This window comes from Grampus griseus (genome assembly GCF_964374135.1).
Source record: "Grampus griseus genome assembly, chromosome: 2".
NCBI classification, from domain to species: domain Eukaryota; kingdom Metazoa; phylum Chordata; class Mammalia; order Artiodactyla; family Delphinidae; genus Grampus; species Grampus griseus.
Genome location: NC_139018.1, coordinates 140,576,865 through 140,590,888, shown reverse-complemented (window position 1 = coordinate 140,590,888; position 14,024 = coordinate 140,576,865). Strand labels below are relative to the sequence as shown.

The window sequence follows — 14,024 nt, the reverse complement described above, 5'->3', positions numbered from 1 at the left end:
AAGACTGAGCCCAAATTCCACCTCCACTCAAAGCCCCCTGTACCAGTGCTAGGCCAAGCTGTACCCTAGACCCTGGCCATCAGGACCACTGGGGTGGCCCCAGTGTTAGCAGTACCGGCCTACAGCAACTAATTTTCATGAAAGTTTCTTCTGCTCCCCTCACTTCTCTCCTGTCATGCAGGAACATGTCCCTTCGGACACTCTTGCCCCAAGTGCCTGCCTGGGTCCCACTCTTTCTCTCCATTAACTTAATTAATTCCTGGTAATTAAAGTTACAGTTTAGTGATGAACTGCTAAAAGACTGACCTCTCAAGGGGTGTAAATATTTTTTTTATTCTTTATACAGTTTTTTAAATTCTTTATACAGTTTTTGAAAATAAATTTTATTGATTAATTGATTGATTGATTGCTGCACTGGGTCTTCGTTGCTGCGCGCGGGCTTTCTCTAGTTGAGGCAAGCAGGGGCCTGCTCTTCGTTGCGCTGCGCAGGCTTCTCATTGCGGTGGCTTCTCTTGTTGCAGAGCACAGGCTCTAGGCACATGGCCTTCAGTAGTTGTGGCACTCGGAATCAGTATTTGTGGCTCGTGGGCTCTAGAGCGCAGGCTCAGTAGTTGTGGTGCACAGGCTTAGTTGCTCCACAGGATGTGGGATCTTCCCGGGCCAGGGCTCGAACCCGTGTCCCCTGCATTGGCAGGCGGATTCTTAACCACTGCGCCACCAAGGAAGTTCCAGGTGTAAATATTTTAAATGGGGACACTAAGTGGAAATGCAAACGTCTTAAGACTCAGAGGAATGCAGCTATAATGTTGGAACGATAGGCACTGGGGTGCCTAGTTTGTGGGTAGGTGGCTACCTTCTCCTAAAGGGTACAGGTGCTTAGAAAAGCAATGTCAAAGGGAGACAAGTGAAGTAATGAAAGATGAGATTACGTCATTGCCACCACCTCTCTCCTCCCAAATGGCCATTCAATCCATTTTGGGTACCAGAGAATGTTCCCCAGAGGTAACCCCAGCCATCTCAGAGGGGTGACTTGTGTGAAAGTAACTACCACCATCAGAAAGAAAAGCCCCCTTAAGACACTTCTGGTCTGGAAGCAAATTGTTCTCCAATTGCTTTCAGTGGGGGAACTCCTTGAGGGCAAAGTTCATCTCACATGATTCTTTTATGCTCCACAGAGCATCCAGCTCTGTGTTGGGCCCAGGGTGGGCCTTTCATAAACAACTGTAGATAATTGATTATTGATGGCCCAGTTGTAAAAAGGCTCCAAAGGACTTTTTTTCCAAAGGATTTTAAATACACGTAAGCATTCTAACTAAGAACAACAGTAGTATTAATCACACACCTAATATTTTTAAGGGCCTGAAGATTTATAGCCTTAATGAAGTCTCAGACAGTGAAGCAGTTTTTACAACCTCAGCCAGTTCAGTTCAGGTCTGGAGAGTCTGTCTAACAAGGCAAAGGGAGAGAGCAGCCCTTGTCCACACACACCCGAGCCTCGGCTGGGCCAAGCCCCAGAAGAATCTGAACAGCTGCTTGCTGCCCACCCCTGGACTCCCTTCTCCTCCAAAAATGCCAAAGCTCTGCCTCAGAGGTGTTTTCGGGCCCTGGAATAGCCTTGAGAGGCTTGCAGTTACAATGGTCACCTTGAAGATCACCTACCTTCAAGACCTCTCTCTCAGGTCTCACTCTGCCCTTGGCTTGCTAACGAACAACTTTAACTTCAGAACTGAGTTGGCAGACAGGAGTAGAATGCTGTGAACTGCAGCAAACCAGGGGAATAAAAGCGGAGCCAGAACCCACTCCACTGGCTCACATTCAGCTCCAGCTTGCTAAGGGCAGTGTGGGTAAACGTTCCTATGCCCAATGACTGGATGGACATAAGGATGAAGTAGCTCCCTGCCTCACTCCCAGGATGGGCTGAACCTCCAGTAGGAGGGAAATTCCAGGAATGTATGTGAGGTTCATACATAGGAACCCCTCTCTTTACCATCCCCCATGTCAATGTGTAGGAGACTAAGAGCGCTGTGGTCCATGGGAGAGAGCCCAGGGCCATGCCCAAAAGAAGTGACTTCTTTAGAAGCATGCCCCCAAAAAACACCCAACAAATGAAGCTAGAAGCCAATTCATTCTGCTCATCAGCTCCTCCCAGATGGGTGCAGCTGTGGCTCCCTGAATTCAGGAACTATCCCGATCAGAGTTTCTAGCCTAAGTCACCTGCTGGGGAGAGCTGTCTTTACTGCACATCTACCAAAGGCAAGCCTCCTTGCCTACCAAGGAGGGATAGCCAGTTCCAACATCATACCTCTTCTAGAGGGACATATTTCTGGGCAGTTTGAGTTTTTGCTTTAGGACATTCAATGTTTGTCTCTAAAATTAAACACAGATTTACCCATTGTTTTTGTAATGATGACATACAAGCTTATAGAAAATTCAAGTGACAGGCAAAAATATAAAGAAAAAAGTAAAAACCACTCTAATCCCACCACTCAGAGGTAAGATCTGACATAAACTCTGCTCTGCAGAAGAAGTGAACCTATTCTGAGTTAAACCTAGGGTGTTGCTCTTGCTTTTCTGGAAAAGTCTGTGGATTTAGTTTTCAGAAGACCCTTAATGCCACCCCTGAACTACTCGAAAAAATTTCAGGGGTCTCCAATATTTCTGGAGCTCACAAATGGACATTAATGAAGTCATAAAGACTCGCTGCCCCACACACATACTGACTTGAGGCCAGGAGTTCATCTGTTCAGCAGACATACCCCTTTTTTCACTCAACATAGCATAAGTCTTTCTACAATCAATCACATAAATAGACATCATCATACTTTTTATCTCCTGGAGCATGTAAATGAGAGGAAGGGGGACACCATTACCTCTTGATACAATACCTTTAGAATCTGAAATGGAGTATGTGGGTAAATGTGACTTTACCCAAAGTCACACAGCAAACAGAGGACACCTATTCTCTGCTGATGGATTTGAGGAATGACTCTGTGGTGACACCAAACTCAAAAGGCGTTCATTAACTTTTCTTTCAGTCATAAAAAGGATCCAATGTGCCATTTCAACACATACATAAACACTTCCCACTGTCAAATAAAAATGAATGGTTGGTTGAAGTAGCACTTTTATCCCTAAAAACATTTCCCCAAATTAATAAGCTAATGGATATCCCATCCTACACTCCTAAAGCATGAAGGGGGAGAACAATGGACCAGATGCCCACAAATGGAAACATACACAGACTGTGGGTACATGCAACTGCTCCACCTCACAGGCATCAACACTAGGAACTCTCTCCTATTCAGGATACTCCTATTTTTGTAGGAAAAGAAAAAGTTAAAACAAACGTATATAAAGACAGCGCTGGAGATAAACATCTAATAAAAACACTAAATATTAAAACAGTAGCTCTAGGGTATAAGATTTATCAGTTTTATCTCATTTGTATACCTAACTGAATTGCCTAAATTTTCTACATGAATGCTCTTTAGAGTTTTAAAAGAAAAATAATTAACCCATAATCTAGGTTGGTCTATTTGGATTTTATTTTTTGCTGTAGAAAAACAGATTCAAAACTCTAGAGGGTCCACAACTCTTCTCAGTTTTGTGGAAGCAGAAGGAAGTGTTAAGACGAAGCTCAAACCTCATGAAGATTGCAATCCAACAGGAAAGCTCACCATGACCACGCTGAATAGAGGGCAAGAATTATTACCTTCTTTTCTGTCTCCAATGTGTAGGGAAGATGAAAATCCTAAACCAATCTCTCCTTCAAGTGCAACCAAAAGAAACCACCCCTGCCCCATCTCTTCCAAGAGTTCACAGACCTCTACTCTCCGAACAATTTCCAGTGCATCTGTCCACAACCACTCCTTGGCCACAAAATTACCCACACCACTTGGTATCTGCATACCTTCTCCAGTAATCCCCTTTTCCAGTACTTTATCTCTAAAAAAGTTATTTCTCCTTTTCCTTAAGTCTCACAAACACAGGATCCCACCCAAACAGTACAGAATCATTCATTCTATCAATTAAATAATCATTGTTAACTATACTGTATAGAGCTTCAGGAAAGATTATGTTAACAAAAAGGGTTAGTTTTCATGGAGCCTGAGAAAAACAAATGGGAATTGAGGAGCAAGAGTTTGTTAGTCTGTCCCAGCCCTGGCCAGAAGTCAGGGAGTGGGGGTGGGGAGGGCCATGGCCAGAGGAGAGAAACATCTGTCATTCTGCAGTTTCATTTCTCAAGGCTAGTTAATACCCTGAGTTTATGCATCAGTCTCTTCCAAGTTTGGTTAATCAGCCTCCCTGGATCCAATCAGCTCTGCGTGCCCTACAAACTGAATTTCAGGTTTATGAAACTGAGCACAAGATCCTGAAGCACAGAGATCCCACCAAACTAAAGTCACCTCCCAGGATGACATCTGTCTCTACTCTCTAACAGCAACACCCATCACGTGATATGTATTTGATGCACCCAATAGTCTCTGATATGTCCCTGTGACTTACAGAATTAAATCCAAACTTGGCCTGCCTTTCACAAGCCCAAATCAGCTTCCCAGCCTCATCCCTGGACAAGCCAAGTCTCTCATGGCTCCATGCTTTCACACATGACTCTCTCTTCATAGACTGCCCTTTGCCCAGTCTTGCTTGCCTGCAAAACTTCTGTTCTTCCTCTAAAGCCCAGTTCAGAAGTCACCTGGCCCTAAAGCCTTCCCTACTTCCCCAGGCATTTAGTTCTTACTGCCCCCAACTGTAGTTCTCTAACTACAAAGGCTTTAGAGAATTTGTTAAATACATTGTAGCTCATTCTTTTAATTATCTAACCTCCCCTGGATACCCTGAGCTTCTTGAGGCAAGGAACTCACATTGTATCCATAAGCCCTAGCACAGTGTCAAGACTGAAATAAGAGATCAACCTTGAAGGACTGATCACATGGAACATTGGCATTAAGTTATTTAGAGGAAAAGAGTCTCACAATATTCAAGAATTAAATTGTCTATATACTTAATCTCATCCAAAATGACAATAGGGCACGGAGGCAGCATGGGCGTTTTAAAATTTTAAGTAATAATAGCAGCTAACATTTGTACTAAGTTAATTTGATCAGCACAACAACGCTAGGAGGTAGATACATTTTTCTGCATTTAAGCTGAGAAAAGCTTGAGGCTTTTCCAAACAGGAAACTGAGGCACGAGAGGGTTTAAATAACTCAAAATCATTCAGTTAGTAAGTGGCAAAAGCAAGACACAAACTCGGTAGTCTGGTTCCAGAGCCAGTGCGCTCTGGAATCAGGAAGATCTAGGTTTTAATACAGATTATGTTACAAATATGGCTTTGGATAAGTCATCTAACTCCTCCGAGCTTGTATATGTAAAGGGGGCAGGACAACCGCTTTCTCTTAGAGTGCAGGGAGGATTAAGTTAAATATGATAATGTTTGCAAAAGTCTCTAAAATGGATTCTCCCACCTAACAGGCACTCCATAAATGTTCATTTATTTTCCTTTCCCTTCATAAAAGCTGGGCAAAATAGTCTCTCTGAGGAAAAGGATCCTCCCCCAGACTGCGTGAGGCTTTTCGAAGCAGATCAAGTAGTGTGACCACTCAACACAGAAAGCCTTGCCTTACCTGTTTATCTCTGTCCATACCAGAGTCCTTTCAAAATGTAAATATCATCATGTCACTCACTTAAAACCTTTCAAAGGTTCCTAATTACACCGGGGATACAATCCAAACTAAGGAGGGAAGGCATTCAGTCCCCAAGGCCCCCAGTGATCGGACACACCTCTCTATAAACTTATCTCCCCTCTCCTTTTCCCCCTCCAGCCATACAGGCCTCTTTCACTTCCTCCAACTTGCCAAGCTCTCTGCTGCTCCACACATGGTTAACTCTTCACCCTCCTTCAGGTCTCAGCCTAAATGTCACTTTCTCAAGGGAAGCCTTCCCTGAGCCTCCAACCCAAATCAAGGCCCATATCTCTTACCACTCTCTTCACCTTTCTTTCCTTGTATTCATCACAGTCTGAAATGATTAGTTTACCACTTCCTTCAAAGTTTTATTTAAAAGACACCTTCTCAGGAGGCCTTTTCAGACCACTCAAATATAAATTCAGTCCCTACCCAGTAACTCATATCCTCCTTCCCTATCTTCTTTTTCTCATTAGCACTTATTAACAGACTATATTTTTATTATATATTTTATTGTCTGGTCCCTTAGAATGAAAGCTCCACAAGGGCAGTTATTTTTGCTTGCTTTCTTCACAACATCTAACAATGGCTGGCACATATTGGTTGACAAATATCTGTTGTTGAATGAAATTTCAAGATTATTTATTATCGGGCCTTCTCACTGGTCTATGAGCTCAAGCTAAAACACGTCTATCTGGTTTCCCACTGTACTCCCAACACCTAGTCCAGTACCTAGCACATAATAAGTGCTCAGTAAAATTTTACTAAATGAATCAAAGCCATGACCAGTGGAAAAATTGGAAAATGGTCAAAATATGTGTTAGCACCTTGCTTCCTCTTCTCTTTCACTGTATAATGTACCTGTGAGTTTGAGGAAACAGACCCCTGAAATCCCACCAAGCACCTGCCAGGCATCTATCTGTCCACATCCTGTATCCTCAGCCACACTGTACACACCAACAAATGCACTGTACAGGCCCTCCAGAACACAGAGCTGAAGGCAAGTGGGCCAACCCTAAGCCAAATACCACCTTACCCCAAGTCCCATTCTCTGACTGCCAGTCCTATTCTAGGCTAGTCCTGGGTGCCAGACATGCTGCCCTGGGTGGGCCCATGGATTTATTCCAATCTAGGATTTTTAATGCCACCTCTAGCCTACTCAAAAAAGAAAAAAAAAGTTAAAAATCCCTGAGCAGCTCGAATAATCCTGGGGTTCTCAGAAGCAGACATACCTAAGGTCGTACGGACCCCTCCCCCTCACATGCGCTGATCCAAGGCCAGGAGGCCATCTGTCCAGCAGACGCTCCCCGTCCTCCCTCGGGTCACATTGAGCCTTTCCCCTCCGGGTTGGCAGGAAGAGCCCCTGTAGAAAGACAATCTCCACCCTGATCAACAGGCCTGGTCACCCCCTGGGCCCCCAACTCTGGAGCAGGAATACCCGTCTGCTCCCGAAAAAACCTCCCCCAGGGTCAGAACTTGGGCGGAGGTGGGGGGAAGGACTGATGGGCGCCAAAAAAGGTCGATCCCCCAAATGTCTGTCCCGTGACGACACCAGCTCTTCGGGCGACCGGGACAGTCCAGCTGACAGGGCGCCCCAGCGGGGGAAAGTGGCACCGTTATCCGTGCCTGGGCGGGGGGCCGCGGGCCGACGCCGAGGGCGGCCGCCCGTCCCGCGCCGGGAGGACAGCAGCGTGCCCGCCCGGCGGGGTAGCGGCGGGTCGGGGTGGCGGAAGGGGCAGGCTGCCCGTCCGCCGGGGGCGGGGTGGGGTGGCGGCCGGGGCCCGCCAGGCGGCGGTCAGGGGAAGTGGCTGCCGCCTCAGGCGGCGAGCAGGGTCCGCCTGGCTGCAGGGCCGGGCCGCGGTGCGGGCGCGGGCTCGGCCTCGGCCCTGGCTCCGCTCAGCCCCCAGCTCGGGCTGGAGCGGCCTCGGCGGCGGCCCCGGCCCACAAGCCCCGCCCGGCCAGGCCCGCGGGGGGCGCTTACCTGGCGGCGGCGGCGGCTGCAGGCCCCGGGCTCGGCCGCGCGCGTCCCCAGCGCCGGCTGCGGGAGCCACAACATGGCGACGGCGGTGGCGGGCGGGGCTGCGGCTCCGGGGGCGGAGCGGGGGCGGGAGCCGGCCTGGCGGCGGGACCTGGCTGGGGCCGCGGGCGGGGGTTGTGGGGGGGGCAGGCGGAAGGCGGCTCGGACCTGGGCACCCGCCCAGGGCGGTGCGGCTGAGGGGCTGACCCGGCCTGGGCCCGGCTTCTCGCCTCTCGCCTACCGTCTACCGCCTCCCGCCCCAGGCGGGCTGCGCGGCACCGACCCGGCGGTGGCGACAGCGACGGGCTGGGCGGGGCGGGGGCGGTGCCGGGCAGAGCTGGACCCTAGACCTCGCAGACCCAGACCCTGCCCCCGCCCTCGCCTGACCCGTCTGCCCCGCCGAGCGCCCGGCGCGATTCCGGCCCGGCGGCCGCTCCCTGCAACCTGGGCCTCTCGTTCTCTGACCGGCCTCCAGGGCAGGGGCCTTCGGTCAGGGCCGAGGTCCCCCACTAGAGGGCCACGATCTGCCTACGCGGCTGTGTCGCCCCAGCGGACAGCGAGCGCCTCTGGAGCCGGCACGGCGTCCTCTTCCCTCAGATCTGGCACCTAGTGGGGCCTAGTAGGCTGTTAAGTGAAAGGTAGCAGAGGTGGCGTGGGCCTGGCACTTAGTAGGTGCGCCCTAAATGTTCGGTCATCGCTGGATCTAGGGACTTGCAAGCAGGCCTGGAGGTGCGGGGCGCTCTGACATGTTGTCTCTGGGATGACCGTGAGACCCGCGGCGAACAGAGTTGGAGGCCTGGCAACGGGTGCCTCCCAGGGGTAGACTGCAACATCTCTGAGTTACAGGAGAAGCTATGACTGTGCGAGGTGAGAACTCGGAGAGACGGGCAGATGGCCAGGGCAGGACCTTCCAAGAACCTAGAGTACCTGGAAACTGGTGGTGTTAAGGTGGCAACTAGGTTGAGGGTGTGAGAGCACGGAGATGAGGCCCTGGTGTCTGGCAGTGAGCACCCACTGCTAACCACGGAGAAATGCCCTCTGAAGAACCGGGAAAGAGACGCCAATTTGCTCGAGGGGTGCAACTGATTTTCAGCCAGGGCCTGCTGTGGGCCAGGCTCTAAGCTGAGTTGACCACTTGGGTAGGGGGTGTGTGGTAGTGAAGCAATGAAGGCAGTAAAGGGTGATGATTCCAGAAGTTTGGCAGGAAGAGGGGGAAAAGAGTAAGCCTATAGCTCCAGGGGTAGTAAAAGAGAGAGGTGATTTTTATTTTTATTTTTTTATTTTTTTATTTATTGCGGTACGCGGGCCTCTCACTGCTGTGGCCTCTCCCGTTGCGGAGCACAGGCTCCGGATGCGCAGACTCAGCGGCCATGGCTCACGGGCCCAGCCGCTCCGCGGCATGTGGGATCCTCCCGGACCGGGGCACGAACCCATGTCCCCTGAATCGGCAGGTGGACTCTCAACCACTGCGCCACCAGGGAGGCCCTATTTTTATTTTTTCCTATTTGAGGACGAGCTCTCAAAGGAGCTGAGAGGGGAGAATAAAAGATAAGGGATAGGATAATTAATGATGCGTGATCTCAGAAAAGAAAAAGGAAATAGGGTTGAGGAAGGGGGAGGAAGAAATCAGAGAAGAGGCACACCTCTTCCTGCTAGATTTAAAGGATACACAAAGATAGAAATATTTTGAGGTGGGGAGGCATGCATACTCAGCCCTGCATGTTTCCATGGGTCAGCTGCCTGGATGACCCCCAAAGTCAACCATAATTCTGCTGGGGGGTCACTGCCCTTTGCAATTTAAGTGCAATTGGCTCAAACCCCTATTCCACTTAGAGTAGGAAACGCAGCATACCTGCCAACATTTCCAAAGATTCACGGGAGAACTTAACATTTCTTCAAATTATCACTGGCCCCAATTTCTTATTTCCAAAATTATACTCCATTGTGCTCTTTTAGGAAATTTGTCACTATTCCCTGGATACTCTCCATGTATATTCCCCCCAAATACGGTACCATGCTTGTGAAAACAAGCAAAATGCCCAGTGTTATATAATTGTTAAATTATAGTTCATTTGTAACCATTAAAAATCATGTTGAACACAACATTGTAAATCAACTATACTCCGATATAAAATTTAAAAATTTAAAAAATCATGTTGAAGAAAAAGATTAATGACATGGTATATACTTGTAATTAAAAAGCACATCATAGGGGCTTCCCTGGTGGCGCAGTGGTTGAGAATCCGCCTGCCGATGCAGGGGACACGGGTTCGTGCCCCGGTCCGGGAGGATCCCACATGCCGCGGAGCGGCTGGGCCCGTGAGCCATGGCTGCTGAGCCTGCGTGTCCAGAGCCTGTGCTCCGCAATGGGAGAGGCCACAGCAGTGAGACGCCTGCGTACCGCAAAAAAAAAAAAAAAAAAAGCACATCATAAGATGATGGGATACCGAGACTTCCCTGGTGGTCCAGTGGGTAAGACTCTGTGTTCCCAATGCAGGGGGCACGGGTTCAATCCCTGGTCAGGGAACTAGATCCCACATGCATGCCACAACTAGGAGTCCACATGCCGCAGCCAAAACTAACTAAATAATAAATAAATATTTTTTTAAAAGATATGATACCAGCTTGTAATATATAAATACACATAAACGTGTATCACACAAAGACTTTTTTTTTTACATTTATTTGCATTGGGTTTATTGGATAACACCATATTGAATATCTTTAATCCCAGAATCTGCTTATTTTTTTTAATTGAAATATAGTTGCTGTACAATATTATACAAGTTACAGGTGTTCAATACAGTGATTCACAATTTTTAAATGTTATACTCCATTTATAATTATTATAAAATATTGGCTATATTCCCCATACTGTACAATATATCCTTGTCACTTATTTTATATCTAATAGTTTATACCTATTACTCCCCTACCCCAATATTGCCCCTTCCCTTCAAATTTTTTAAAATGCAAGGTGGAGAGCAGGGTAGAATATACTTCCATTTTTTATAAAAATTATATATATAATTAATATTTACACACATATATATTTGCTTATCCAAGCATAGCACATATCTGATGGACACAAATGAGATTGGGTAGGGAAACTAGATGGCTGGGGGACAGGAGCATGAGGGAGACCTTTTATCACCGTATGTCCTTTTGTGCCCTTTGAATTTTATACTATGTGCTTTACCAATAAAGAACAAATAAATGCAATTTAATTTTTTTTAACGCATATACTTTTTTAGTAGTGTTCTGGATCACCAGGTATAAACAGGAAAATAAAGCAGGGCTCTGGACAGCAGACCTAGCTATTTCTTTTTTTTTTATTTTATTTTATTTATTTATTTATTTATTTTTGGCTGCGTTGGGTTTTTGTTGCTGCGCGCAGGCTTTCTCTAGTTGTGTAGAGTAGGGGCTACTCTTCATTGCGGTGCACGGGCTTCTCTTTGCAGTGGCTTCTCTTTGTTGCGGAGCACAGGCCCTAGAGCGCGCGGGCTTCAGCAGTTGTGGCCCGCAGGCTCAGTAGTTGTGGTTCACAGGCTCTAGAGCACAGGCTCAGTAGTTGTGGCACACGGGCTTAGTTGCTCCGCGGCATGTGGGATCTTCCCAGACCAGGGCTTGAATCCGTGTCCTGTGCATTGGCAGGTGGATTCTTAACCACTGTGCCACCAGGGAAGTCCCAGACCTAGCTATTTCCAAAGTCCCCTCCCGTGCCCAGAGGCTGCATGGTGTCCATCGAAGAACATCACAGAGGGAATCAGGAGACTTGGCTTCAAGTCCAGCCTCTGTTACCAACTCTCTGTGCTGCCCTGGACCGGTCACCTCATCTCTCTGATCATCCCTTTCCTCTTCGGTAAAATGGAGGCAATAGTACTTTTGAGCTACGTAATATAAAATAATATCACACATAGATTTTTAAATGGTATTTTTATTTTCTTCTGTGACTTCTTATTTTCTTATTTTTACAGTAGTACATTAATATTTACCTTGAAATCAGGAAAAATGATATTTTAAAGTGTATTTTTATGAAAGGTATTTTTAAAAGATATTTATGGAATTCAGAAGAAAGATATTAGGAGTCAGGAAAGGAAATTGGAAATGGATATTTGAAGGATGGATGGGACTTTGACAAGCAGAGATGGGCTAGTTGAGGAGGCTGCCCTATGCAGAAGGAACAGTACAATGATACAGAATGAGAAGTTCAGCAAACACCAAGAGGTCAGTTTGGTTGGAGCACAGATTCATGTGGAAGAAATTGAGGTGAATCAGTCTGGACAAGTAGGGCAATAGTCTTGAATGCCAAGTTGAACCCTTTGTAATTTGACAGCTGGGAGAACCCTGGAGCTTGAACTGTGCAGGTGATAAATTTTAAAATAAATGTTCCTGTATCCTCTTCCTTAATGAGATTCTAGATCTTAACCCTTCTACCCTAATGATATCTGGGCATCTGATTGACTCAGAGTGAAGCGGTAGGGGCAACAGTTTTTGCATTCCCTTTTCACGGAGTGAGAACTGGCCCTTGCTTCTCTGGTTATTCATTACTACAATTTTTATTCACAAGGCAGAAGTTTCAGAGAACAAATTAGCAAAGAGTGAAAATGAAAGGAAGAAGAAATGTGCATTTTAAACCAATGCTTGCAAAAACTTTTTTGTTTTTTTACAACTTTCTATGAGGTCAGCTTTTTCTTAGATTCCATATATAAGTGAAATCACACAGTATTTGTCTTTCTCTGATTTATTTCACTTAGCATAATGTCCTCAAGATCCATCCATGTTTTCAAAAATGGCATGATTTCCTTCTTTTCTATGGCTGAATAATATTCTTTGCACTCTTTCTGACTCTGAACTTCCATAAGAAATATATTCCACATCTCAACCCAGAATATATACACATGTGCACACAGACACACACACCTCTGAAACAAAACATTTCATGAAATGTTACCATTGTATGCAATGCATTCTGATATTTTCAACTTTATTATTTTTATTTCTTTTTAAATACTGGTCATTGATCTTATGACCCATTATAGGGCTCCAAAATGCCTTAAAGGACATTGAAAAAAGGCTAGACTATTATTCCTTATGTTTGCAGTTCTCATTTAAATATCCATACAGGCAGTGACCTTAAGTTTGCCATGTTTACATGTCCCAGAAAGCCTCAGGACAGGCAAGACTCTCTCAGGATGTGGTGGGGGAGAGAATAGAAGGATTGGCAGGAGCCATGTTTGAGTTTCTCTTCCCTTCTCAGTAAATATTTCCTGATTTCAATATTTCTCAGGAGGCATAAATGTTTTCTCCTTTGTCTAGCTTGCGATACAGACTGAACTTCAAACAAGATTAGACTACTGCCTGCAGACTACCAGAGACAACTATTTATCTGAATGAACAGAATCATGGACTAAAATAAAAGGGAAATAATATGTCTGGATAGTGGCAACACATAGAAGCCATCTGATCCAACGCTGTTGGAGTACTACAGGGACAGTAAATTTTATCCTTACTTAGAAGTTTGGAACCAGTGAAAAGCTGAAAATATCAACTTTATTACCAATAAAGCTGAGCTGAAGAATGTTCTGGTTGATGACCAATAGTCTTTTTACTATTCTTTGAATTAAAATATTCTCCCCCAAAACTCCAACCTACAACTTGTAGAGGTCTAGCAACTTTAACCATGTATGATTAGAGAAGACTGCCCTCTCTATAAGGGCAAGCAGATCCAAATTCACCAATTAGGTAGGTCACCTGGAAGAACCAGGACAAGTTCTCCTACCTGACTTCCTATGGGGGGGAAAAAAAAAGAATGGGGAATAAGGATTTATCCCTGCCCAAACAAATTGGACCTAGCCCAGTAGTTGGTCAGTTAATTGGAAAAGTATATTAAAGCAGTGAATTATAAAAAGTGACAAATACAAACCTTAATATTTCATTTTCATTTCAAACCTATAAGGAATACCCACTTGCGAATCTTTTGATGTGAGGTCAAACCTTTTATGTGAGCAACAGTGGCGATTAGAATTCTTGAGTTGTCTTTCTTACATAATTCATATCCATGATATATTTTCTATGCTTTCCAATTCATTTTTTTAAAGTTGACTGAGGGGGACTTCCCTGGCGGTCCAATGGTTAAGACTCCATGCTTCCACTGCAGGGGCCACAGGTTTGATCCCTGGTCCAGGAACTAAGATCCCACATGCCCCACAGCATGGCCAAAAATAAAAAATTTAAAAAATAAAGTTGACTGAGGACTTAGAGCTTCTTGCAAAGCAATATAACTAGAGGCTCCCTCTTAAAAAAAAAAAAAATTCCTT

At 46.0% G+C, this 14,024-nt stretch overlaps 1 protein-coding gene across 2 annotated transcripts in view; it reads right to left on the bottom strand.

The window, feature by feature from the left end:
• Window positions 1–7,746, bottom strand: part of ZNF592 (zinc finger protein 592) — a gene marked incomplete at its 5' end in the record, with an annotated part of 57,560 nt that extends 49,814 nt beyond the window's left edge. The window contains 2 exons of one of the 2 annotated variants that reach the window (XM_082647909.1): window positions 6,920–7,050; window positions 7,669–7,743. In XM_082647909.1, the coding sequence (XP_082504035.1) occupies window positions 6,920–7,050; window positions 7,669–7,743 (206 nt within the window). Of the gene's footprint in view, window positions 1–6,919; window positions 7,051–7,668 lie in introns of both variants that reach the window. The other variant, XM_082647918.1, reaches the window with a different exon arrangement.
• Window positions 7,747–14,024: the final 6,278 nt, after the last annotated feature.